Source organism: Sarcophilus harrisii, chromosome 3 (genome assembly GCF_902635505.1).
Source record: "Sarcophilus harrisii chromosome 3, mSarHar1.11, whole genome shotgun sequence".
Classification (NCBI taxonomy): Eukaryota; Metazoa; Chordata; class Mammalia; order Dasyuromorphia; family Dasyuridae; genus Sarcophilus; species Sarcophilus harrisii.
In genome coordinates, this window is record NC_045428.1 from 254,474,203 (window position 1) to 254,501,233 (window position 27,031).

A 27,031-nucleotide genomic window follows, 5' to 3' on the forward strand; every position below is an offset into this window, starting at 1 on the left:
GGACACCTAAGATTTCCACTTTTTTTTTGTCACTTCAAAAAGAACTTTTTTGGTCCATATTTTGTCCATTCTTAGATTTGTTTTGCTGAAGACTAATTTCCCCTTTATCTTCTTACTTCCACATGCTCTCTTCCTCCCTTTCCCTCCTATTTCCCTGTTGAGTGAAATGTATTTCTGTGTGGGGAGGTGGGTAGGGGATATATTCTTCCTTCTTTTGCCCAGTTTGAGAGAGAATTTTAGTGTCAATTGCTTCTCTCTATCTTTGTTGTTTATAATCTTCCCTAGCCTTCCTTTACCTTCTTGATTTTCTGCTAGTGCTATTTCATACCAGTGATTTAATTAACATTGCCTCCTTTACCACTTCCTGGGGTTGCCCACTCCAAAAATGTTTTTGTCTCTAATATTTCTAATATTCCAGTTGTCTCTGATGTCCTTCTCCAGGAAGTTGACAAATAGCAGATGACGGTTCATGGTCTTGATACTTACCAACCTTAACATACATACCACCATCATGGTTTCATAACGATTCTACCATCAGAGTAGCATTTAGTACAGAATTGTGATCATCTCCAGATTCAAGGATGTTTGGATTATCTATGCCATTACTTTTCCCCAATGGCTGTCTTCCAATTTGTGCAATTATTTTACAAGATTTTTTTATGTAAACAATGAATTTTATATCACATACATTACACTATAGCTCTATGATCTAAACAGTCAATGCAAAAAAATAAGTATTCAATGTGTACAAATGTTACAGGAACATTATTTAGGATTATCCTAATAGAAAACCTATTTGTATTTGTGCATAGCTATAAGAGAGGAGGGTTCTTCCCCTTTGTAAATATAGTCATGGAAGGCTCAAATGGAACCATAAGATATTAATAAAATCTTAAGATTGTCAGAAGAGATGCATCTACACCTTCCTCCCTTTATCAAGTGCAAGCATCTCACTTAATTAAGCTGGAACTATCTCCAGCATCTCTCTTCTTCAATTCATCCTTCATACCATTTTTTAAGTTATCTCTCTATTGTACTAAATGTACTACACTTATGTCCCTCTTGTACTAATCTTAGTGGTTCCCAATTGCCTTCCAAATAAAAAATTGCTGCTCTTAGCATGTAGTCTTAAACTGTATTTCTATCCTTTTTCAGCCAAACTAGAATCTTCTTTACCCATATCACTCACCACCCCATACTTTCTTTTGAATTTGTTTATACTATCTTCCATGAACAAAATGAACGTAGCTCTCATCTTGTCTGGTGAAGTTCTTCCTTGTCTTTAAGGCTCAACTTTGGCATAACTTTCTCAAAAAAAGTTCAGAAATTAGCCAAGTCTCTAAGGGCTTTAAGTAATTAAACCCAAACTCAAAGTATTTAAATCTTAGCATAGTTGTGAAGTCAGAAAAGAAGGGATTTTCTTTCTACCTTTCCCCTCAATCTTAACCCCCAAATAGGAAATAGCTTTTTGTTGTTAGGTCATTTCAGTCACGTTTTTTGACTCCTTATTAGCACTATGCTTAAAAGTTTGAGCTCATTCTTCACACAGATACATTGTCAATGTGAGAATGGATAGTGTAGCCAAAATTTATGGAAGTACTGTTTTATGCAACTGCTCTTACTAGGATATTTTTAGTAAATAATTTTACAAAAATCTAATTGTACGTACTATTGTTAATGGCAAGTACACTTGTGGGGGGCTTGTAATCTATAATTAAAGTGGGTTTGTTGGAACCAGTTCTTGTGTATAATTTTCAATTCAAGCATTTATATCTTGGCAATCAGTAAACAAACACTATAAATCAGTATTTGCTTTGTTGATAGTATAAACTTTAAAAAGTAATGGAAAATGTGACTAATGCAAATTAAACTTAAAAGTATGTTGCAAATATATACAAACAGACTACTATATAGAGAGAGCACACACATGTATGTGTGAATGTATATAGTGCATATATGTACACACACACACACACACACACACACATATATATTTGTGGAAAGCTGGCTGTACATTTACCATCTCATTCCTGGTTATAGTTCTAGGGTCATTCTTAGAACTTGAATTAGCTACTATTCCCTGAAGACTGATATCATGAAGTGTGTTAGTTGGAAGAGTAGCATGGGAGTACAATTTTACAATATACAAAAGTGGCTTACTGGTTACTGTGCTTGAACTTCAAAAGTCAGGAATACTTGAATTCAAGTATTGCCTCACATACTTACTAGGTATGTGAACTAGATAAAATTGCTCATTCAACTCTCTTATTTCCTTTGCTAAATAGGAAACTTGGGGAAGCTAACCTACCTTAGGGGTTGTTATGAGGATTAAATCAGATAACATGTAAAGTAACTTTACAAAACTTGAAATGCTATATAAATTCTACCTATATTACTCTATGGAAAAATTGGGTATAATATTTTTAATTGACTGGAAAAGTTATAAAATATAGATTTTCCATAAAGGCCTTTCTTTGAAAATACTGGCTCCCTGATGGGTATTTGATTTACAGCTAAGGATGGTTAAACTTTCTTCTTCTTCTTCTTCTTTTTTTTAATATAGTATTATAGTGGGAAAGGCAGTGTACTTAGAAGTTAGAAGACTAGGATTCATGATACAGCTACACTATTTACTAGCTGTGTGACCTTGGACAGGTACATTAACTTTTTAAATTTCATCTCCCTCCCTATAAATGACAATATTACTTGTACTGCACTTACCTCTGACTGTAAGACCACAATGAGAATGCTTTTGAAATTTCTTTGTAAACTATTAAGTTCTATAAGTAAGTTCTCATGGAGAGATATAGTTAACAAATGCCTAAATTTGTATAAAAAGCCACTTCCTTGGGACATCTAGGTGGTACAATGCATGTAGCACTGGTCCTGGAATGAGGAAGACACTTATAGCTGTGTGACCCCGGGTAAGTCATTTAGCCCCAACTGCCTCCCCCAAAAGAAAGCAAATTCATTACTTACTAATTATAGAATACTTAAAAATAACAAATTCTTTCATCTTTCCTCAGGTTGTGAGGATATCACTGATCTTTCTTGCTTATTTATATAGAAATTAAGCCACTGAGTTGAAAACCAATGAGTTCTACCCATTTACTATTGCTGAAACTCAACGCTTAAATTAAAATGCTCCTTTTTAATCAAGTGTAAAATATTTAGTACAATAGTAAAAAAGTATTATCTAGATATTAAGAGAAATTGAAAAATATGATCTCTTTGTCCACATACTGAGTTTTATCCATATGATGAGAAAGAGGGAAGGAGAGTCTGCAATTCATTCTGCCAAAATCTGTTATATTCACTTCACAAGGTCTTGAGGTAATTATTTAAAGAAATTTTGGTACTGTATTTCCTCATTCAAAAATATCTACTTTACAAGGATGTCTAAAGTTTTCAAAATATTTACTGATAAAACCAAATTTTTTATATATAGGTTTCAGGGTGAAAGGTAGAGCTAGGGCGAGGGAGGGAGAAAGAGATATAAGGAGGGAGGGAAGGAGGAGGAAAGAAGAGAGGGAGAGGAAGGGAGGGAGGGAGGGCAAGAAAGAGAGATTGAAGAGGAAAGTCAGGTGGCAATAAAATTAAAACAAAACACAAATAAACCCATAATGGCTCCATTTATTAACACATGTATCACAAATGCTCACAATATCAATGCATTCTTGGCATGCTAGACAGAGGCATTATTTAAAAATGTCTATTTTTAAAGGTTTTGAATTTTTGCTCCTCCCCAAACACTCATTTTAATCAATTTGATGATATTCTTGATGACTGTAACAGCAATGCATGAAAGAAATATAATTATAGAAAGAAAAAAGTCAAAACACAGCACAATCAGGATTAGCTTATATTATCTTTAGGGGAAAAAAGAGGTGATATTATTGCCTTTATAGTGAGCAACAACACAGATTTGTAACAGTACTACACAGGTTCAAAGTCAGAGGCAAAAATTCACTAAACGATCTATATACATATGAGGCATACAACAGAGTAATAATCAACGATGTCTAAAAATCAAGAAAACAATTTCCTTCAAGTATGACATTTTCAAAAATTTCCCTCTGAATATCTTCATGGTCTATTACTGGTTTTTCTTTCTAGGATCAACATAGTTTGAGGAAGGGGAGGAAAAGTCCTTAGTAAAGCAGTAAATAAAACAAAATTAAAGAAGATTAAACCAAAAGAAGAGAGATATTTCATATACTTGTTTAGATGAACATGTGCAACATTTATTAACCTCGGTGAAAGGCTAAGAATGCCCTCCAGCCACTACATGCAGAGTCTGATCAACATTGTTAATGGATTGATTACCTTTAAGTGACAATGCTGCTACCGTATGGCCAAGGGCGTAACAATAGCGCCACCTTACGCAGAGCCTTTGAAGATGGAGTGTTGTACAGTACTAGATGCAAAACAACTTGGGCTACTGTGTGGCACGACAGGACTTCACAGATGGAACTCTAGGTGTGGTACAATTTGACAAGTGGAGCTGAGACGTCGTCGTGTCTGTTGGCGTTTAAGTTACATGTATGCGTGTGTGTGTGTGTGTGTGTGTGTGTGTGTAGTATGCTGTAACATTCCTTGAAACTCTTCCTAGATTGTTGCAGCTCCCAGTTTGAAAACAGGTTTCTTCTTTCTCCTCCATCCCTGTAAGACTAAGAAGAAGATTAGCTGATGAGTGGGTTTAGGCAAATAGTGATGCAGAACATGGGCCTGTTTAATAAGCTGGGTGCTGGCAAGTACTGTTCCATACCTATGTACTCACAGGTCTCTATCCTGACCCCCCACCTCCATCCCTTCTGGTTCCCCATTACATTCTCTTCCCTTCCCTTCTCTTTTAGAATGTAAATTCTCAGAGGAGACCATTTTGACATGTATTAGTGTATTTGTGTCCTAGTACCTAGCACTGTGCCAAGCATAAAGAAAGTGCTTACCAAAGGCTTGATTTTTCTACCAGTGTCAGGTCTGACACACAGTGGGCTATTCAAGAAATGCTTGTTTAAACAATATGAATCAAGAAAAAGAAAACCTTTTTAAAAGTGTACAGGATATAATTCTCTACAAATGTTGCCTTAAAGGCCTCAAGATTGTGATGGAATCCCAAAAGGCTATTCCCTATTAAAATCCCTTCAGCTGCCAAAGCTTAGCTATACAATATTTGGCCATTAATTGAATCTTGAGGGCAACTCTTATATAATATCTACAAAATGTGTATATGAGTATTTGCACCTATGAATAGAAATAGAAGTATATATAAATGTAAATAAAACTTACCTTTTTTATTACACCATCTCATACTGATTGGCAGTGATAAATCGGGATAGACAGCAGGCCAACAGCATACCAATCAACTATTTCAGGGAAGAAAAATGCAAAAGAGAATCAAGTTCCTTCCATGTACTTGAATGAATTCTGGCCCTTGTGGACCACTGGGACTTTATTTTAGATACTCCTTTCCTTGGCTTGTTTTTTGGAAAATTAGAATCAAGTACAAAACAGAGAAATTGTATTAAATACAATGAGTTCAGGATTATTGATCCCAAATGTAGGGGAAACCCTACATTCCTGCATCAGGATTTTGGGTTTAGGTTTTGCTTTCTAGATTAGCCCTCAACAGAAATTTAAGAAGAACTCAATTATAATACTGACTCCTAAAATATTAAAACATATTAATTAAAAATTAGAATAATCTTGTCATTGACTAATGCTGCTTCAACATATGAAACAGATATTTTCCTTAATTCAAGTTATGGCACAAATGAACCTCATAAAAGAGTGATGACTAAGAATTCTGGGACAAATCTTGGTTTGTGATCTCTGAAGAAGCAAAATCCTTACTGTGAAAATTCTATTTTATATTTTAGCCCTAAAGCTTATTCTTTTCTCTGCCAAGGAAACACCTACTGGTTAAACAATTTAGCCACAATTATTATCTTTTTGGTAAGCTTAATGACAGTTCTTGGCTTCAGCTGCTATTCATGATATGCTAGAAAATTGGCCAATATACTTCAGAGAGAAAATATACAGTGTTTCTCATATTCATCTTTATGCCACTCACTTGTTTTAGTGATGACCAGGCATCATACAATCAAGATGACCTTGATCAGAGGTCACAAATAGAAAGAAAGACTAAGAAAACCACAAATTTATGTTAGTATCCATTTCTTTTGTTTGATTTTTTTATTGTTTTGTTAAATATTTCCCAATTATATTTTTATGGGAGGGTGCAGTAGTTGGCAGAGATAGTTTGTCCCTTCTGGCCTTGATGATAGGCCTAATAATATTGGACCAGTTTGGCTGCTACCTGTAAATATAGTTTTAACTTTATAGAGATGGGGATGGAGAAAATGAGAGAAGAAGAACAAGGGAAGAAGATATTACCATGATTCAAGGAAATCTGAACCTTCCAGTTAGTTCCCTTATTTATGATTAACATGCCTGTTTTTGAGGGATCATAATAAAATTCCAGAACATTTACAGAATAGATGAATCAATAGCCTGAGCAATAAAATAGTAAATAAAAAATAGGAGTTGGGAGTAGAGAAATATAATGGAAAAATAGAGGAAAAGAATGGAATTAGAAAGTAATGAAAAAGCAATAAAGTCCACCCCTTTGAATATATGTATATGGATATACATCCTTCCCTTCTTAACCTTCTATGTAAATGCCAGCTCCTCTCATGATGACTTTTTTATCATGTTGGCTTTTTCCTTGAGTCTTTTGCTTTCTATAGTGCCCTAAAAAGAGTGTAGCATGTATCTTTTCTCTTGAGTGAAAGCTAGCATCCTTGAAGAGACCAATGAGACCAGATTTCCCTTTCTCAGGCTCTTAGCAACTCCACCTCACCTCTTATAGGACAAAGACCTCTACTGCTGAAGAGAATAGCAATTGGCTTTGGAAACTTGGGTTACAAACTTATTCTCCAAAACCCTATTTCTATCTTAATGATACCCATTCTTGGAATTACTGCTTCCTTTTACAAGATGTCAGCTACCTCTTATGCCCTAAATTCTCTCCTGTCACTGAATTTCAACAAGTTATAGTTACTTTATTTGTGAAAAGGGGTTAGATGATTTTTTGTATTTGTTTAACTTAAAAAGGCCCAATCTTTTCTATCTCATATATATTCTTTAACATCTCATTGAGGTATGTATACATATAATATAATCTTTAACTTTATGTTTTGTAGTTCTCGGACATTTTGCATGAAAAATATTCTAGTACAAGAACCCTTAGCTGTAATTTAGAGACAACAGATAAAGAAAATGCTTCCAAATATTATGCTAAATATTGTTTATACTCAAATCCATGGCTTTCAGGGAAACACACCATTTTGCATTTCTTAGTAACACAGAAAACATCCAGCTCTTAAGTGTAGGAGCTAGTAACTTTATCATAGAATCAGCTATAAAATAAGTAGAAAAAAATGCAGTTCACTTGAAATTCATTTCTGCTTCTCATTTCTGGAGTATAAACAAATTCTCATCTGCATGGAGCAAAACAATTTTTAAAAAAATTTATCTCCTTCAGTAAAAATAATTTTGTTTTTCCAAAACTATGCTAAATTGAAGCTTATTTAAGTCACATGAAAATATACATGGACTTCTCTTTACACTGCATTTTATTTTAGATAACAAAAGCTGACATCCAGTATTTAGAGGGCTAATCTTTCTATATTAGAAGTATAATATGTTGAAAAGAAGCCTGGACTTGGTAATTTGGTAACCAGGAGACCTACATTCAAATCTCAGCTACTGCATGTATTATTATCACTTATTATCTGTAATGGTAAACAAGATAATTATCTACATCGAGTCTTACTTTCCTCCTCTGTTAAATGGAAAGAATGTTTTTATTACTTATCTCATAATATTGTCAGGAATGAATACTCTTGAAGATGTGAATTATTATTATTATTATTATTCCAACTATTGGAGGCATTTGATTTTCATCAAATCAGTGCTTTTTTCCCCCTTCCTGATTGAAGGAATATTCCCAAAATTCTTTATCTATCAAACTAGGTTAAAAAGAAAAAAATATTGTCCAAGGTAATTTATTATAAAAAAAATTAAAACCAAATATTTTATCTTCATAAAAGTAAAGTCATGTTCTACACACAAAGGCAGGCTCTGCATCTGTCCTTTCATTTAGCCTGGGTCAATAAACAATGCATGACTGTCAGACTTGATTAACCTGAATATAGCAAATTCCATCCATCTTTATTCAGATTAAACAAATACTAGAATAATTGGCATACACAGAATGTATTTCTATTTTACAGCTGGAAGATGGCCTCTGTGACTGTCCATCATCTTCCTTTATTTTTCTATTTTTAGATCCATGTAGCTTAAATCTACCCATGATACTACAAAGATTCGTTTTTTAAAAAAATTTCTATTCATGAATTACCAAAATTTCAAGATTATTCTATTTGAAAATAAGAGAAATTTAGAGGAGAGGGAGTTTATTCTCCTCTGCTATAAAACAGTAGGCCATTGCTCATGTAGACTAAGATTTGGGACCACTGACCTCAGCAATTTAGTCACCAAAAGAGATATATGTTCCTACATTTGGCTGAACAGGGGAAGTAATTAATCCCAATCTAATGAATACAAAACAAAACAAAATACTAATATTAACACTAGCTTCCTTATCAGTGTTTTATTCTTCTTTCTTCTTATCAATAATTCCTCTAGGGAACTATGTATCTTTAAAATGTTAATCTTCAAAGTAGGGAAGCAGAAGAGGAAAGGGTTTTTTTCACATCAAAGACAGAGTACTGGCCCATTATCCTAGGAACAAGTTTTAGATACACCTCAGGTACTAATTGGAACACTGTTTAAAAAGCACCAAGTAGCAATCATGCTGTAGATTTCAGCATGGAAGCAATGAAAATAGCTGGTAACAAATCAACACAGAGAGGTTTAAGAATGCATGTCAGCATAAGGATCTTGGGCCACAGGGAGAAGGGTCATGGCAGAAATATAACCAGCAAAGACCCTCAGATGACAAGAAAGCCTCTAATTCCTCCCTCTCCGCCGCGTCCGGGCTCTCTGGGATATAATCTAACCCCAGTTTCCACAACATAAAGGGGCAGGTAAGTAAAGCTACAAAGCTAATGAGGCGAGTGACAAGCACTAACTCAAATTCATTGAAACTATTTTGAAATTGGAAAAATTATATGCTAATGACTCAACTGAGAACTTCTTTTGCATTTTGGAGAAAACTCCTAACAACTTAAACTGATTTGAAAGTGAATAATTGCTGGTTAGGAAATTTTCCTGGCTCAGCCTAGGACGAGAAGTATTTCCAAACTTCTTGGATTAATGTTAGCAAGAAATGGGGAAATAACACCAAATGGGAGCTAAAAAAAGCAACAGCTCCCTCTAGTTGTACATGTGTCCAGTGGGACAAGGCAACCTTCACAGAGAAGTGAGTTTACCCTGAAAGGGAGCCATCAAAGAGGCTCATAATTCTGGGCAGTGTCACCTGAAGGGCCTGGGAGGACCGAAAGATAGAAGGCACAGAGGGAGAAGAAGCAGAGAGGGGGACATGTATATTCTCAAAGGAGCACCACCTTTGCCTCCCATCTCTCAATCATATACACACACCTACTTTTTCTTGGGCTCAAATACCATCAACCAGTTCATTTTTTTTTTAAATATTAGGAAAGAAGTGACAGAGGGTCTGGTTGTCTGCTCAAGTTCAAATGCAGACAAATGGGTTTTGCACTTGGGCAGGACAAGGGGTGAGGGATCCTCTAAGTCCTGAGACATCTCCCTGAGGGGATGCCAAGACAGATGCCCAAGCCTAGCAGAAAACAGGAGAATGAGGTAAAGGCCTCTTGCCCATCTTTATAGACCCAGGATATCTGTTTTTCCATGTGAGGCAGTCTCATAAAAGAAGAGACCTAAGTCTGGGGTCCGAGGCCCTAACTTTACATTATGACTCTGATGCTTAACAGCAGGTTAGCCCTGGGCAAACTGAGTCCCAGTGTTTTCAACTGTAACTGGGAATAGTAGCATTGATCTTATTCTCCTTACAAATGTTATGCCTCAGTTTCCTTGAATTGTTCTGCTTCAGTCTCCCTGGTGGCAACCCCCCTTCCTGGCCATTAGGACTGAGATAATTAGGGCTGTGGAGCCCTGACCACAAGCATTCCAAAGAGTCATAAAATGCAGATTGTTTATCTCAAGATATGTAGGCATCTCTCCTGTCTCAGACATCCTGGCTCCTGGTCATTCCAACTTATCAGAATTTATGATCCTTCCTTACCCCCTAACCTGTCAGAACTGAATCTATGGTCCATTCTGGAAGTTCCCGCTCACCAGTGCTCTACCCCATCTCTGCCTTTGTTTCCCTGATCACTGGAACCCTATAAGAATCCCTGGAATCCCTCACTCACTGCTGAATGCTTTGAGACAAGAGCTAATCCAGCCAACTGGGGTCAACATGGATCCTGTTTTGCCCCTAGTCAAGCTCTCCATTAATAAAATATTAAAACTCTCTAATCTCTATCTTGCCTCAGTTTCTCGGCATTACACAAGGCTATTATGAGATTCAAACAAAATAATATACTTGACAAATTTAAAAAGGTTAATTTACAAAAATCATTTGTTACTATCTGCTTCGTAGGGATGTGGTAAGAAGTGTATTTTGTAAATCTGACAGTGCTATAAAAACATCATCATTACTGTGACATCCCAAACACAAGTTACATGAGAATGCTTAAGAGTGCTAGGTTGATCTGTGGCTTGATTTACTCTAAATTAAAGTTGAAACTCTGTGAGAATAATTCAGTCAGGAAGGAAAAATACTACAAAAAAAATGCTGCTAAAGCTTAATACAACAAGTTACCAAGGTTCAGAAGGGTAGTCTGTCAAGTCGAGAGAAACAGACACCTTTCATAGGGAAAGTGAAGAAAACAGGATTCAGTAACAAGGGCTGTCACAGTGTTGCTAAGCACTAAAGGATGCTCAGATGTCCAGAAGGAAATTTCAAAGGTTATGAGGATAAGTATGAATAAAATACTTGCCAACAACATCACATTTACACTTCCAAAACACTAGACCTGGATTCAGGTATGCTTTTTTTTTTTTTTTTAAATTGTCATTGTTGTTATTTAACACTTAGGAAATTATGCCATTTTCCTAGGATAGCTACAACCAGGATGAACCAGGTAGTTAAGGACAAGATAAGGAGAGAGAAAAGTTCAGTGGGTAGGGAAAAGGACTGTTACCTTTCTTGCCTCTCATGCCTGTACAGAGATTTTTAATCCCACTACCTAGTAAGATCTGGTAGGGAGGTCTTGAGGTTGAATACATATGTAGAAAAGAAATTCAATGTATTTTAATTAGGATACTGATAAACTGGTGCATATTTCTAGGAGGATGATTAGCAAAACGTAAGACTGAAGAAATTAAAAATGTTCAGCTTACAGAAGGGAAAGTTTTGGGGGGAGAGAGGATGAGATAATTACTGGCTTCATGTATTTAGTAGATTGGTATAAGGAAGTGGGGTGTTTCTGCTTAGCATTAGAAGGCAGAAACAGGAACAGTTGAGAATATATAGAAAGGAAGACTTTAGTTTCATGTGAGGAAGAACTTCCTAACAATCTGAACAATTAAAAATTGGAATAGGAATTCTATACAATAAAATTATAATATATACAAATACATATATAAGTATATATGTCCTATATTAATGTTAATAATAACATTATATAAAATAAAATAGGTACTATTATTGTCCTCACTTTTTAGACTTTTTAGACACAGCCAGTGTTATGTTGGAGGCAAACACATAGATCTTCCCATAACCCTGGGTCTTGTTCTTTAGTCAAGACAATATGCTGCTTCTCTAGACATTCACTAGGGAGAATTTCAACAAAATTAGCTTTTTACCAGGAAAAGAAACCTCCTTGATATTAAACACAAATCTATCCTTTCTGATCAATAGAGCTCAACAAAACCAGCGAACTAAATATTAGTTGATTTTTAAGCATTCAAAGTTCTCCACTGTGAGCCATCTACACTGGCATCATCCATATGATTCAGGATCCACTTTAGAAGTGTCATCCCAGTAAACAAGATGCTATTGAAATGCCAACTGTTATTGTAACTATACTACCACAATTCACAATAACTTGGTGGAAGGCTCTGTGGTGGAGTAGAAAGACCTAGATCAGAAGACTATTGATTTGAAACACAACTATGATATTTTATAATACTGCTTCAGAAATGCTAGGGGTTTTTAATTCAATTTTTCTTGTGATCACTTCTAGCTGATATATGATTTCATGATAGTGCTTAATGCATGTAAGAAACAGGAAATCTGTCTAATTGTAAAATAAAGAATTCTAAAACTGCAATGAGAAATCATCATACACATTTTCAATAAATGGGTCTACATTGTTTTTTGAGATGAATGTATTTAAGTTGTTTTTTTTTAAACATTATTTGGGAGGAAGAAAAAAAAGTCATTTGCCTAACCTTTCTAGTTTCATAGGATGTACATATGAAAATTATAGTTCCCCAAACTTAAGTTATAGAAATATATTAATTAAGAACTAACTTTTAAATTGTTGGGTGTTAGATGAATAGAGTTAGACTTAAACATTAATTTAATAAAGACATTTATCAAGTTACAAATATTTTTTCAGTTTTTCCCAACCCTAGAGGTCTAAAGAAAATTTTAGTGTGAGAGGTGAGATTTTTCCAGCTTTCATAAAAATTATTAATTTTTTTTTCAGTTTCTAAAGTTTTTATTAATCTTCTTCAATTCTTGAGTCCATAGGCCTAATTTATGACTGTCTAAATGAAAAGTTGGGCTTTTTAGAACATGAGTGCATGATAAAAATTTACCTGACATTTCAGGAGCTAATAGAAAAAAAGAAAATAGATAATTACTAAGGCTGAGAATGAATGTGAAATGAAATCAGCCCTATTAAAAGTAAAGACCCTCCACAAAATCCATAATAACAAAGGGAAAAAAAGGGAAGGGAACAGGTCAACTAGCAAGAGGGGAAAAAAAAGTCTTCCCTAAATATGGATCAGTTATTTGATATTTTGAATTGTTTATGCTCCAATTAAGCCAGTGCTTTGTTGGATTAACCTGTATTTGACCTAATGGAGAGACAAGTTGAAAAGTTGAAAACAAAAGCTGGCTGAACTGTAATTGATATTCCCTTGATGTAAAAACTTCATTTAAGTTGAAAAAGGCAAATCAATAAACAGATGACCTGAAGACTAATAAGCATTAGGCTCTATCCCCATTGCAACAGCTTTTCCTAAAGCAAAAGGTAGATTGGCAGAGTGGCAAGAAAGCTGAACAAGAAATGGGAGTGAAAGAGAGTAGAGTAAACATCAATCATTCAAGAAGTATATAAACCAGAGAACAAATAAATGAGCAGGTCCCCATACCTGGGAGAATGCAATTCCAAAAGCCACTCCAGCGATGATTCCCATATTTGTTTCCATAAAACTGGTCACTAGATCATAACAACCCTGGAGGGAAAAAGACAGATAACACTTTATGACATGTTTTTTTGAGGTCCTGGATCTGAAGATTTGTCACATGATTCTTTAATTTTATTATATGAAATATGGTCTAGCTATCATTTAGCATTTGGAAAAGTAAAGGTTTTTTTTTTTTTTAAATTAAAGGAATAATTAGCTGAAATAGACCACCAAACTGAGTGAAAACTAAATAAAATTTTTAAAAACCATACTTGCCAATTTAGAAATCTATTTTCTTTTATAATGTTAGATCTATCACTCACTGAAGGCAGTATTTATATGAAAAACTTACAGATTAATCAACATTTTATAACATGAGTAACGAATCTGTATCTTAAGTCATTCCCCCTTTTTAGGCCTTGTTACCTCCATCAGTAAAATGAGAGGGCTGAGGATAAGATGCCCTCTAGCTCCAAATCTATGATTCAAACTGGGATAGAACCACATCTTTTGATGCTTAAAGCAGCACTGTTTTCCCTATATCATGGTGTTTCTTAAGAAGTATTTCCACACTCAGTGTATTTTCTATATTAGGCACACTGCCTCTATTTGTCTCTCTGTCTCTCTCTCACACACATACACACACACACTCCAAACATTTTTTCCTCTTCAGATTTTTTTTTCCTCTCACATGCAAATGTGGATACACACACTGATGATGCTCACTCATACTTAAATGGATAAATTTTGGTTTTTAAAATTTATCTGTATAAGTTTAAGTTTAAGTAAATTAAGATCTACCACCCTCCCCCCAAGCCTCAGAATATGTTTTTTGAATGCAGGGACTATTTTGTTTTTGCCTTTATATAGCCAGTATATAGCATGTTTCTTTGAACAAGTAGATGCTAAATTAATAAACAATTATTTGTTTCTTATACACCCACCATGTGTTAGAACACTCTGCTAATCTTAATAAAGGTTGCTGAATTGACTACTTCTCATCCACTCCATCCTGTTTCCTACTTTCCCCATATTTCTGTCTTTTGTCAGAGACCTCTTCCTACACATACATACACAAAAAGCCCCTTCTTCCCATCTCCTACTCTTGAATATCTGCTTATTTAAGATGGAAGTTAAGAAGCCTTCAATGATCCCTCCTCACCCTCCCAATTAAAAAATGATCATTTCTTTTCTTGATTGCAAAACAATATATTTTACTACTCTTATGAGCATTTCCTATTTCACAGTAAACTCATGTATAACTATATATATAGTATTGTGTGTTTGTATAAAATCCCTTATCATACATGAAAACAGCTGCAAAAAATGTCTTATTTTTTTTTCTTTTCCACCAGTACAGATAGAGCTCTATCTATAGTAGTCAGATGATTACTTAATGAAATAAATAAAAAGTAATTGTTTTAAAGTCTATATTACGTACATTAAAAGTCATAAATTTATAAAAGTAGCAGTTTTATAAGTCTTATCCATTTAAAATGAGATGTTGCATTCTAGCCCCAATTAATTACCGTTAAATACTTATATTAGGTATACAGTATAAGGCAACCTCGAAATGAATGATTTAGATAGTAAATACTGAAGGAATTTAGAAAAACAAATGAGAGATGTTGAAAATAGTCTTCAGAGAGATGGCAGGCCTTGACCTGGACTATTTAGCTCATATAGGATTTAGAGAGAAGAGAACGTGCATTCCAGGTTGAGGCCCAAACATGAGTAAAGTTAAAAGTCCTGGCTGACAATGGAATGTTTGAAAATCAAAATGGTTTAAGAGCCTGAAGGGACCTCAAAAGCCATCTAGCTCAACTTCTTCATTTTACAACAGGAAACACAGGCTCATGGAAGTATAGTGACTTGCACAAGATCACAATAGTAAATAAATATAGGAGGAGTTAGGATTTGAACCCAGATCCTCTTTCTGAGGATAAAGGGTTTATATCAAAGAGTAGTGAAAGATAAGTTTGCCCAAGACAGATGGAATGACTAGAGTTCCAGTTTTATGGGAAACAAAAGATAAGTAGACAGCCTAAAATGTCAGGCTAAGGAATAGAACTTCATAATACTGATAAAAGGAAAGTGACTATGGGCTTTTTTTGTGGGGTGGAATGGAGGAGGGGGTGGTGAAGGAGATAAAATTTAACAGTTAACTATTAATTTTTATATTTTAATTTTATTTATTTACTTAAAACTTAAATACAAAATAGAAAAAGATTTTTTAAAATTGCCATGTATATCAGAACACGAGAAGATTCAAAATATCCAAAAAAAATTTTTTTTCATTTCAATCAAGTCTCTGCCCTGTGTTCAGAAATATCCATCTTTGCTTCCTTGTAGGTTTTCTTTTGTTCTCTACTGTACATGTTTTACTTTATTTTTCCCCCTTTCTCCCTCTCACCCCTGCCACTTTCCTTAAGAAGGCTACAATTAAAAGCACCTACATTTATATGTATATACACATATGCGTATATATATATACACACACACATATATATGTACAGATACTTATATCTATATACAGAATCCATATCATCTATATATATAATCTATAATATACATCTATAATATATCTATATTATCTATAATTATACACATATATACATGTATAAATTCATATCTATCTATGTAACGTCATGATATGCTTGTTGGTCCTCTTCCTCTTAAGATAGATAACATTATCCTTCATTAAGTCCAAGTCTTTCCATATTTTTTTAAATCCTCATTTCCTATACCACAGCAATACTTCAACCTTACACCATCTAATTATTTAGCTGCTGATTTTTAACATTGGTTGTTTGTGACTGATAAGGTTAATTCAGATTTTTCTAAATGGATGGTTTTAACTTAGCCGGTTTAAAAGTAAAAAGTGTGTAACTAGTTAGACAAAGATTGCTCCTTTCTAAGATTTGCCACATCAATCTAATCCAGGTGGGAAAAGATAGATTTGATGCGTGGTCTCATAGCAAATGTACAAAAACAAACAAAAAAGCTAATTAATTTGCTTTTTAAAAATTTTATTTTTGATGTTATTCTATACTTAACAAATATCAATAAATATGAACATTTCTTCATGAAAAGGAGTATGGAAAGAGGAATATGCGTGTGAAACCATGAATATTAACTAGGAATAGGCTTTTTAAAAAAAAAAACCAAATTTAACAAACTGCTAATTTATTTACGTTTCCTCTTGAATCTCAATTTGTTTTTCTTTAAAAAAAATTCCTTTCTCAATTAAAAAACAAACAAAAAACACCCTACTTTGCATTAAATAAGCCTCACTGGACTTAACAAATCTATGTTATGAGGCATGTTTGAAAATAGGTATCTTATTCTGAATCTCAAATCTATCACCTCTCTGCCAAGAGGTGAGTGGTATGCTTTATTGTCAGTCCTCTGGAATCACTGTTGGTGCACTGCATTGATAAAGTTCTTAAGCCTTTCAAAATTCTTTTCCTTTAAAATGATAAAGTCTCTATATGAATTATTCTCCCAGTTCTGTTCATTTATTCCACATCAGTTCATGTCTTCCTAAGTTTCTTTGACTTAATTTCTTTTGTCATTTATTATAATTAAATAATATCTTATTACATTCATATACCATAATCAATTTCCAAATGATCAATATCCACTTTGTTTCTAGTCTTTTGCTAGCACAAAAAGTGCTGCTTTAAATATTTAAAGAGTTTTTTCCCTTTGTTTTTAATGACCATGGGGTTGTATCACTGAGTCAAAAATATGTCTAGTTGAGTAACTTTGGAGGAATAATTCCAATGAATTTCTTTGTCAACTACTTGTCATTTTAAAGTTTAAATAGCAAGACTTCAGTAATATTTTTAAAATTCATTTAATAATGTGAATTGGTAGTGATTATGCAGGAGCAGGGACACAAAACTTTTTCAGCATTAATATCATGTACTAATCACATTTTTAAAAACACTGCCATATTCTTTAGCCCAATTGAAATCACAATTTATTTCATTAAAAAAAATCACTGTTCTATGGCTTATATAATATAAAATTAAGTTAAATATCACAATCTTTAAGATTTATTTTCATTCTGAAAATGAAAGGATAATAGAATTTGGTATTTTTCCATTCTTTATGAAAGACATCAATTCACCTCTGCAGTAGAATAAGTTCCATTAATTAATCAGATTAAAGGCTATAAGACTAAATCAGACTAAGGGCAACTAGTTAAAACTGGAAAAGCATGCTGTTGAACAAAATTTTAAAATAATTTATCTAATTTTAAAGCAAAGCGAAGCACAATTTTCTATTTATCTTAATTTGGTTCCTAACAATTTGCCAGCTAACATTTTCACTGCTTTTTCCCTGATTTTGCACATTCCCTGGGGTGTGTGAAAGTTCCAGCTGAGTTATATCTCCTGACAAGTTGTATTTTACATGCCTACAATCTGTCATTCAAAGAAACACATACTAACTTAGCAACTACCATATGACTTGTGTTTTCACTGAAATTGACAAACTATAATTCCTAGTTATTTGATGCAAATTTAAAAGGAAATAAGTGAAATATCATCCATAAGATTTTGTGAAGTTTTACTCACTTTATAGTTAGCAACTGGGCTTTAACTTTTATGAGCATCAACATAATCTCATGTTGATTTTCTATTGCAGGGGAGAAGAGTACAGTTAGGATTAAAGAAAGAAGAGAAAGGAAAATGAATTTTCTAATAGTTTCTAAAAACAATAAAGCATAGGATATATATTCTTTCCCTGGCCATCACTGATACTTTTTTCCCAAGAATAAAAAATATATATATATAGAATAAAAAGTACAAAAGTACTACCATTTGCCAACAAGCCAGCAAATACTGAAACAAACTTTAAAATCTAATGTTTGTAAAATCATGTAGGCTTTTTCACCATGCCATATAAATTGAGTTGAAAGAGATCTTATAGGTCAATGAGCTTAGATCTGTCATTTTACAAAACAGAAGAATTCAAATGAATTTTTCAGATATGAGAATGACAGATGCTGTTGATGCAAATAGTGTTCCCCTTGAACATTTGGGGTGATGGGAGGGAAACTCTGAGGAGCTCTCCTCTGGGAGAGACCTGCCTCAGGGAATCAAGTTAAGTAGTTTAATTCTGTTATCTTGGTGGAACTAGTTACACTCTCTATTGAGTAACTGTACCCTCTATTGAGTAGTTGTACCCTTTATTGAGTTGAAAATTAGTCCAGGACCACTTCTACTTAGCTTGAACTTAAGTAGTCTCATTCAACTGAAAATCTAGGCCTGGAGACAATGACAATATTGAAAGAATTTCATTCAATTGATGTCTTATAAAAAGACAATTTTAAACTCATAACTTGCAGAATGTCTGAAGCAGGATTATACCTTGGTCAAGGAGCCTCTCCTTGGCACAGCTGCCTGCCAGGACTCCTGCCCACTGTAAAGACATTCTCTTTTCAGCAATAACCCCTTTTTATTTCTCTGCCAGGATTTCTCTGGACCTTTATTTCTCTGCCAGGACTTTGTCACTGAGGAATTCAGTCTTCCTAGAAAAGCTGACTTCTGCAGGGCTAACAATAAAACTTCCCTTTTGTGCTACTAATATTTCGGGTTTGTGAATTCTTTCAAGTTGAATCTGCACCAACCAGAAAGGGATTCTCTCACCTCAACTCTGTGCATTGCCACTAACTACATCACTGTTATAGGGATTGTGGAAAGCAGAGAGAACAGGAGAGACTGTTAAAGAAGCTGTGAATTACTCCAATCGTCCTAGAAATTAATCTGGAATCAATAAAGTTGATCAAAAGGTTAATGCCCTTTGACTTAGAGATCCCACTGCTAGGAATATACCAAAAGGAGGTCAAAGACAGAAAGAAACCTCCCAAATACATCAAGATATTCAAAACAATATTTTTTACTGTAGGAAGTGAAAACCCATCAACTGGAACAGTGGCTAATTGTGGTACACATCAATATTATTGCTTCATGAGAAACAGTAAATATGAAGAATTCAGAAAAGTAAGCGAAGACATAAATTTGCTAAATAAGCAAAACACTAAACACAACTACGCAACACAATTAAACAATACTATAAATATTAAATGACTTTTCTGAGGCCACACACAAAGCCAATGATAGAGCTAAAACTAAAGCGGGGCCTCTTAGGCTAGGTTCAGTGCTTTCTAATATGCTGATCTGCTTCTACCTTAAAAAACATTTGTCTTATGATTGCTTTAAATTATGAACTAAGTGAAATTGGTGAAAATTGTACAAATTTGATTTACATTCAACCTTTTAGGAATGTACACAGTAAAGCACAGCAGTATTTAAAAGAACAACACCTTTAGCAGTTCAATAGATTGAGTACACAAGAGATAAGAAATTAAAATTAATGTCTTAGAACTGTTACACTTTTATGAAAATAGTTATTTGCAATGTGATACAGAAATGATATGAGGAACCCCAGATTTTCTGATCTAGGTTACTTTCCAGAGAATTGTATCTGTCTTCTGGCTACTTCTGGTGGGTCACATGCTTTGGCCTTTTGCTGACAGTGGGTCTTGCTGGGATATTTCAGTGATTCAATGGTCATAGAATTCTAGATAGCAGTACAGATAAAGGAAACTGGAACCCAGAGTGTCACATAGGCAGCAAGCATGAGAAATGGGAACTGAATATAGGTTTTTTGTAACTCTTTATCCCCTCTCTATTTTGTCAGTCTTTTGTCCCTGTGATAGCATTATTCTTATGTTAGTATTACCATAGGTTCTCTATCTCCTTTCTGCCTGTACTACTCCAAGTTCTATGATTTTTTTAAGACTTTAGTTGCTTAAATTGTTCATTTTTTCCTTTTTTATTTATCTACTTCCTCTTTTGTTCTTTTTATTACCCTGCCAGTTGAGTAACTTGGAATCTTTTGCCCTCAATTTTCCTCCAAAGTCTTAGAAATTTTCTTTTATGTTATACATATGCCTCTAAAAATCTTTCTTTTGTCTTACTTCCAGTCTATTATGGATTTTATTTGTTGATTCATGAACCATATTCTCATTGGTTCCTTCTTTATTCCTTCTTATTCCTAACTCCCTCATGGAATTAAAAATTCTGAATACCAGATTTAAACTGCTTCTTCTATTTGATTTCCAAGCTATTGTCCTTATAGATTTTACTGTATCCTCTTTTTTGTTTTCTGTTGTGTTCTGTTCTTAGAAACAGAAATTTATGAGGGAAAATAACGTGAGAACTAAGCAGTTGTGTTATTCAGTGCCTCCAGTCCTAAAGTTCGGTACTACCCTCTCAGTTCTTGCTATGATCAGTTTCCATTCCTAAGGCCATGTTATTCTGCTTCTGGTTCTGTGCCTAAACCCTATTACTGTATGTTCTGATTGCCCATAGATAATTATAAGGTACCTTCTTCTGGGAGCAGGATGCTATCCAGGATATACAACTCTTTCTCAGAGAAGTTGGACTCCCTAAGATGTAAACCTCCACCTAGATGAACCCATTATAAAGTGCCTATCTTATACAGTATATACACCTCGGCTTTTAGAGACCCCCCTTTCTCTCTCAGATGAAACAAACTCATTTCTACCTAACTCCACCACCTAATCTTAATCCCTCTCCTTTTGCATTTATCCTTACAACTATGGACTTAAATACAGGCATATGATCACTCCCTTCTTTCTCTTACTTCTTTTTCTTATTCATAGAATTTCACATTTCATTCTTTTCTACAAGAAATTTGCTTCTAGGGAATAGGGAGATTTAGTCAATAGAGTATTAATCCAACTCATTTACTTTCATTTCTCCTGATTCTTTTAATTTTTCTTAAACTTTTAGCCTCTTACATCCTTTTTTAAAATTGATATTAATCTTCCTTTTGTAAAAGCAATAAATCTATACATTTGGAATGAGTTTTTTACTTAATCTTTTCTTGATAATAATGTTTACCTTTTTGTGTTTTTGATGTTAAGGTATTTGCAAATTGTACCAATATTCTATAATATTTTCTTTATTTGGATAGGAAGGACAGAAATGCCTCACATGCCTTTATTGTAATGAATGTCCTTTTTTCACTTCTGATAGGGTCAGAATATATTTCGGATTACATCTTTTGAAAAAAAAATTTATTTACGCTTTATTTGATAAAATTCAACACCCATTACTCTTAAAACCACTAGAAAATATAGGAATAAATGGACTTTTCCTTAAAATAGTCAGTAGCATCTATTTAAAACCATCAGCAAGCATCATATGTAATGTGGATAAACTGGAAACATTCCCAATAATTTAAGAAATGAAACAAGTGCCCACTATCACTATTACTATTTAATACTGTATAAGAAATGCTAGCTTTGGCAATAAGAGAAGTAAACGAGATTAAAGGAATTAGAGTAGATAATAAGGAAACCAAATTATCACTCTTTGCAGAAGATATAATGGTATACTTACAGAACTCTAGAGAATTAACTAAAAAACTATTAGAATAATCCACAACTTTAGCAAAGTTGCAGGATACAAAATAAATCCACATAAATCATCAGCATTTTTATACATCACTAACAAAACTCAAAAGCAAGAGATACAAAGAGAAATTCCATTTAAAATAACTATTGATAGTATAAAATATTTGGGAATCTATATGCCAAGGGAAAGTCAAGAACTATATGAGCAAAACTACAAAACACTTTCCACATAAATAAAGTCAGATATAAACAATGGGAAAAATATCAAGTGCTCTTGGATAAGTTGAGCGAATATAAGATGACAATACTACCTAAACTAATCTATTTATTTAATGCTATCCCAATCAAACTCCCAAGAAACTATTTTACTGACCTAGAAATAATAATAACAAAATTCATCTGGAAGAACAAAAGGTCAAGAATTTCAAGGGAATTAATGAAAAAAAAATCAAATGAAGGCCTAGCTGTACTTGATCTATATTATAAAGCAGCGGTTACCAAAACCATTTGGTACTGGCTAAGAAAAAGACTAGTTGATCAGTGGAATAGGTTAGGTTCACAGGACAAAATAGTCAATGACTATAGTAATTTAGTGTTTGACAAACCCAAAGACATCAGCTTTTAGGATAAAAATTCACTATTTGACTAAAACTGCTGGGAAAATTGGAAACTAGTATGGCAGAAACTAGGCACTGACCCACACGTAACACCGTACATCAAGATAAGGTCAAAATGGGCTCATGATCTAGACATAAAGAATGAGATTATAAACAAATTAGAAGAACATAGGATAGTTTACCTCTCAGACCTGTACAGGAAGGAATTTGTGACCAAAGAAGAACTAGGGGTCATTATTGATGACAAAATAGATAATTTTGATTATATTAAGTTAAAAAGTTTTTGTACAAACAAAACTAATGGAGACAAGATTAGAAGAGAAGCAATAAACTGGGAAAACATTTTTACATTCAAAGGTTCTGATATTTCTAAAATATTTAATATTTAATTATTTAATTTTAATTTAATATTGAAATGATTCAACTTTATAAGAATTCAAGTCATTCTCCAATTGATAAATGATCAAAGGATATGAACCGATAATTATCAGATGAAGAAATTGAAACTATCTGTAGTCATATGAAAAGCTGCTTCAAATCACTATTGATCAGAGAAATGCAAAATAAGACAACTCTGAGATACCATTACACACCTCTCAGACTGGCTAGAATGACAGGGAAAGATAATGCGGAATGTTGGAGGGAATGTGGGAAAACTGGGACATTGATACATTGTTGGTGGAATTGTAAATGGATCCAGGAATTCTGTAGAGTAATCGGAAACTAAGCCCAGAGGACTATAAAACTGTGCATACCCTTTGATTCAGCAGTGTTACTACTGGGCTTATATCCCAAAGAGATATTAAAGGAGGGATAGGGACCCATGTGCAAAAATATTTGTAGCAGCCCTTTTGGTAATGGCAAGAAACTGGAAACTGAATGGAGTCCCATCAGTTGGAGAATGGCTGAGTAAATTATGGTATATGAATGCTATGGAATACTATTGTGCTGTAGGAAACAATCAGCAGGATGATTTCAGAAAGGCCTGGAGAGATTTACATGAACTGAAATGAGCAGAACCAGGAGATCATTGTACACTTCAACAAGACTATATGATGATCAACTCTGATGGACATGGCCCTCTTCAACAATGAGTTGATTCAAACCAGTTCCAATTGTTCAGTGATGAAGAGAAAAAGCTATACCCAGAGAGAGAACCATGGGAACCGAGTATGCTCCACAATATAGCATTCTCACTCTTTCGGATGTTGTTTGCCTGCATTTTGTTTTCTTTCCCAGTTTTTTTCTTCCTTCTTGATCCAATTTTTCTTGTGAAGCAAGAAAAAAATTTCTCTCTTGATAGTCTTTCTTGGTGATCTTATCTGCTTTCCAAGAGTTCAATTATAATCTCTATTCAAATAACTTGAAAATTTACATATTTTCAGCCTTCATCTCTCTTCCAAGCTCTAGTTCCAGATAGATATTTTCACCTGGATCAATCAATTGACAGATTTTTTACTAATAGTGCCAGGTGCTGTTCTAAGTGCAAAGCATATAAAGCATGAAACAATTCCTATTTTTAACATTGAAACAGAGGTAAGAACAAGTACATATACAAGCATATAAAGGACAAATAAAAAAAGAATAAATGCAAATAAATACAAAGTTAAATATAAGGTAGTTTGGGAGGAAGAGAATTAGGAGAACAAGGAATCAGGAAAGGCTTACTGTAGGTGGTACTTAGACTAAATCATGCAGGAAAAGAATGATTTTATGAAGAGGAAGAGATACAAGATGAAGTCTTATGTATGTATAAATAGAAAGAAGGCCAATTTGGCTGGAACATAAACTGTAAAAGGGAAGTAACATTAATTGGGATGGGGAGTAGCAAGGCTAGTGCAGTTCTGTGCTGGCAGCAGTGTAGAGGCCAGACTAGAGGGGCAGATGTTAATCAGGTCACCCTGAATAGCCTAAGCAAGGGGAAAGGGGGGCTATACTAAGGCAGTGACCATGTGAACAGAGAGGTGATCATAAATAGATAGCTAGATAGATAGATAACTAGCACACACACGGCTAGGAGGTTTTGTACAAACAAAACTAATGGAGACAAGGAAGAGATGAGAATGATGCCAAAGTAACAAACTTGGGACACTGGGAAAATGGTGGTTCTAGAGGAGTTTGGAAAATAGGGATTGAAGGGAGGGGAAAAATAATGAATTCTGCTTGGCACACAATGAGTTTGAGATCTCTCCGGAAGATCCCATGTGAAATGTTCAAAAGCCAACTGGTGATGCAGAAAGAGAGTTCAAGAATCATATAGATCTAGGAGTCATCATGTGGAGGTGGTTGCTCACCCGGGACAGAGCCTTAGGGAACCCCCATGGTGGGAGGTGGGAGGTGGGTGAGGATCTGCAGCCTGATGCAGTGAATGGGGAGGAAGAGAACAAAGTCATAAAAGCCCAGAGAGGAGGTAGTGGACAAGTCAAGAAGAACAAGAACTGAGAGAAGACTACTGGACATGGCAAGGGACCTCTGGTAATTTTGAAGAGAGTAGTTTCAATACAGTGCTGAGGTCAGAGATCAGAATGAAAAGGATGGAGACATGTGAAGGAAGAAAGTGGAGGCAGGGAGTCTAAATAACCTTTTTGTGAGATATGGGGAGATAATTTGAGAACAAAATGGGGTCTAAAGAAGAGAAGATGAGTGAGGGAATGTTGATCCAGGGATGGGAAAGGAATGGGATCTATCCAAGGCTAGAGAGGGAGAGTGTAGAAAAAGTAGTCTTAGCAGGAAAAAAAGGCCAGTTGGTTGTCTGAGTGGTGAGAAAAGGAAGAGACAGTGTGATATGTCAAGGGATTATGTAATAAAGAGAAGGGAAAAAGAGAGCTCACAGCAAATGGCCTTGCTTTTCTCATTAAAGTAAGCGAGGGTCCTTAGTTAAGTAAAAGGTGGGAGGGAGAAATGTGGGAGTCTTGAGGAGAAAAGAGAGGGTTTATAACAGTTTCTATGGAAAGTAAGAAAAGGAATCAATTAGAGGAAAATTAAAGAATTGTCATGCTGCTGCAATAATGATTCTATTCAAATTGGCTAACAGGAATTTATTTATTTTTTTAAATTAATTTTTTTTAATTTAATAGCCTTTTATTTACAGGATATATACATGGGTAACTTTACAGCATTAACAATTGCCAAACCTCTTGTTCCAATTTTTCACCTCTTACCCCCACCCCTCCCTAGATGGCAGGATGACCAGTAGATGTTAAATATATTAAAATATAACTTAGATACACAATAAGTATACATGACCAAAACGTTATTTTGCTGTACAAAAGAATCAGACTCTGAAATATTGTACAATTAAGCTTGTGAAGGAAATCAAAAATGCAGGTGGGCATAAATATAGGGATTGGAATTCAATGTAATGGTTTTAGTTATCTCCCAGAGTTCTTTTTCTGGCATAGCTAGTTCAGTTCATTACTGCTCCATTAGAAATGATTTGGTTGATCTCAGTTGCTGAGGATGGCCTGGTCCATCAGAACTGGTCATCATATAGTATTGTTGTTGAAGTATATAATGATCTCCTGGTCCTGCTCATTTCCTCAGCATCAGTTAGTGTAAGTCTCTCCAGGCCTTTCTGAAATTATCCTGTTGGTCATTTCTTACAGAACAGTAATATTCCATAATATTCATATACCACAATTTATTCAGCCATTCTCCAACTGATGGACATCCATTCAGTTTCCAGTTTTAGCCACTACAAAAGGGCTGCCACAAACATTCGTGCACATACAGGTCCCTTTCCTTCTTTATAATCTCTTTGGGATATAATCCCAGTAGTAACACTGCTGGATCAAAGGGTATGCACAGTTTGATAACTTTTTGAGCATAGTTCCAAACTACTCTCCAAAATGGTTGGATTGTTCACAACTCCACCAACAATGCATCAATGTCCCAGTTTTCCGCATCCCCTCAACAATCATCATTATTTTTCCTGTCATTTTAATCTGACAGGTGTGTAGTAAGTATCTTAGAGTTGTCTTAATTTGCATTTCTCTGATTAATAATGACTTGCAGCATCTTTTCATATGACTAGAAATAGTTTCAATTTCTTCATCTGAGAATTGTCTGTTCATATCCTTTGACCATTTTTCAATTGGAGAATGGCTTGATTTTTATAAATTAGAGTTAATTCTCTATATATTTTGGAAATGAGGCCTTTATCACAACCTTTGACTCCAAAATATTTTCCCAGTTTATTGCTTCCCTTCTAATCTTGTCTGCATTAGTTTTGTTTGTACAAAAACTTTTCAGTTTGGTATAGTCGAAATTTTCTATTTTGTGATCAGTAATGATCTCTAGTTCTGCTTTGGTCATAAAGACCTTCCCTTCCACAGGTCTGAGAGGTAAACTATCCTATGTTCCTCTAATTTATTAATAATTTCATTCTTTATGCCTAGGTCATGAACCCATTTTGACCTTATCTTGGTTCGGTGTTAAGTATGGATCAATGCCTAGTTTCTGCCATATTAGTTTCCAATTTTCCCAG

General features: G+C 34.4%; 1 protein-coding gene across 2 annotated transcripts in view; it reads right to left on the bottom strand.

Moving 5' to 3' along the window:
- Positions 1–3,613: 3,613 nt before the first annotated feature.
- TSPAN7 (tetraspanin 7) overlaps positions 3,614–27,031 on the bottom strand; it is a 106,928-nt gene continuing 83,510 nt past the window's right edge. Inside the window, exons 6-8 of one of the 2 annotated variants that reach the window (XM_012544432.3) lie at positions 13,438–13,521; positions 5,290–5,366; positions 3,614–4,662 (exon numbers count right to left, since the gene is read on the bottom strand). In XM_012544432.3, the coding sequence (XP_012399886.1) occupies positions 5,298–5,366; positions 13,438–13,521 (153 nt within the window). In that variant the 3' untranslated portion in view covers positions 3,614–4,662; positions 5,290–5,297. Of the gene's footprint in view, positions 4,671–5,289; positions 5,367–13,437; positions 13,522–27,031 lie in introns of both variants that reach the window. The other variant, XM_003763465.3, reaches the window with a different exon arrangement.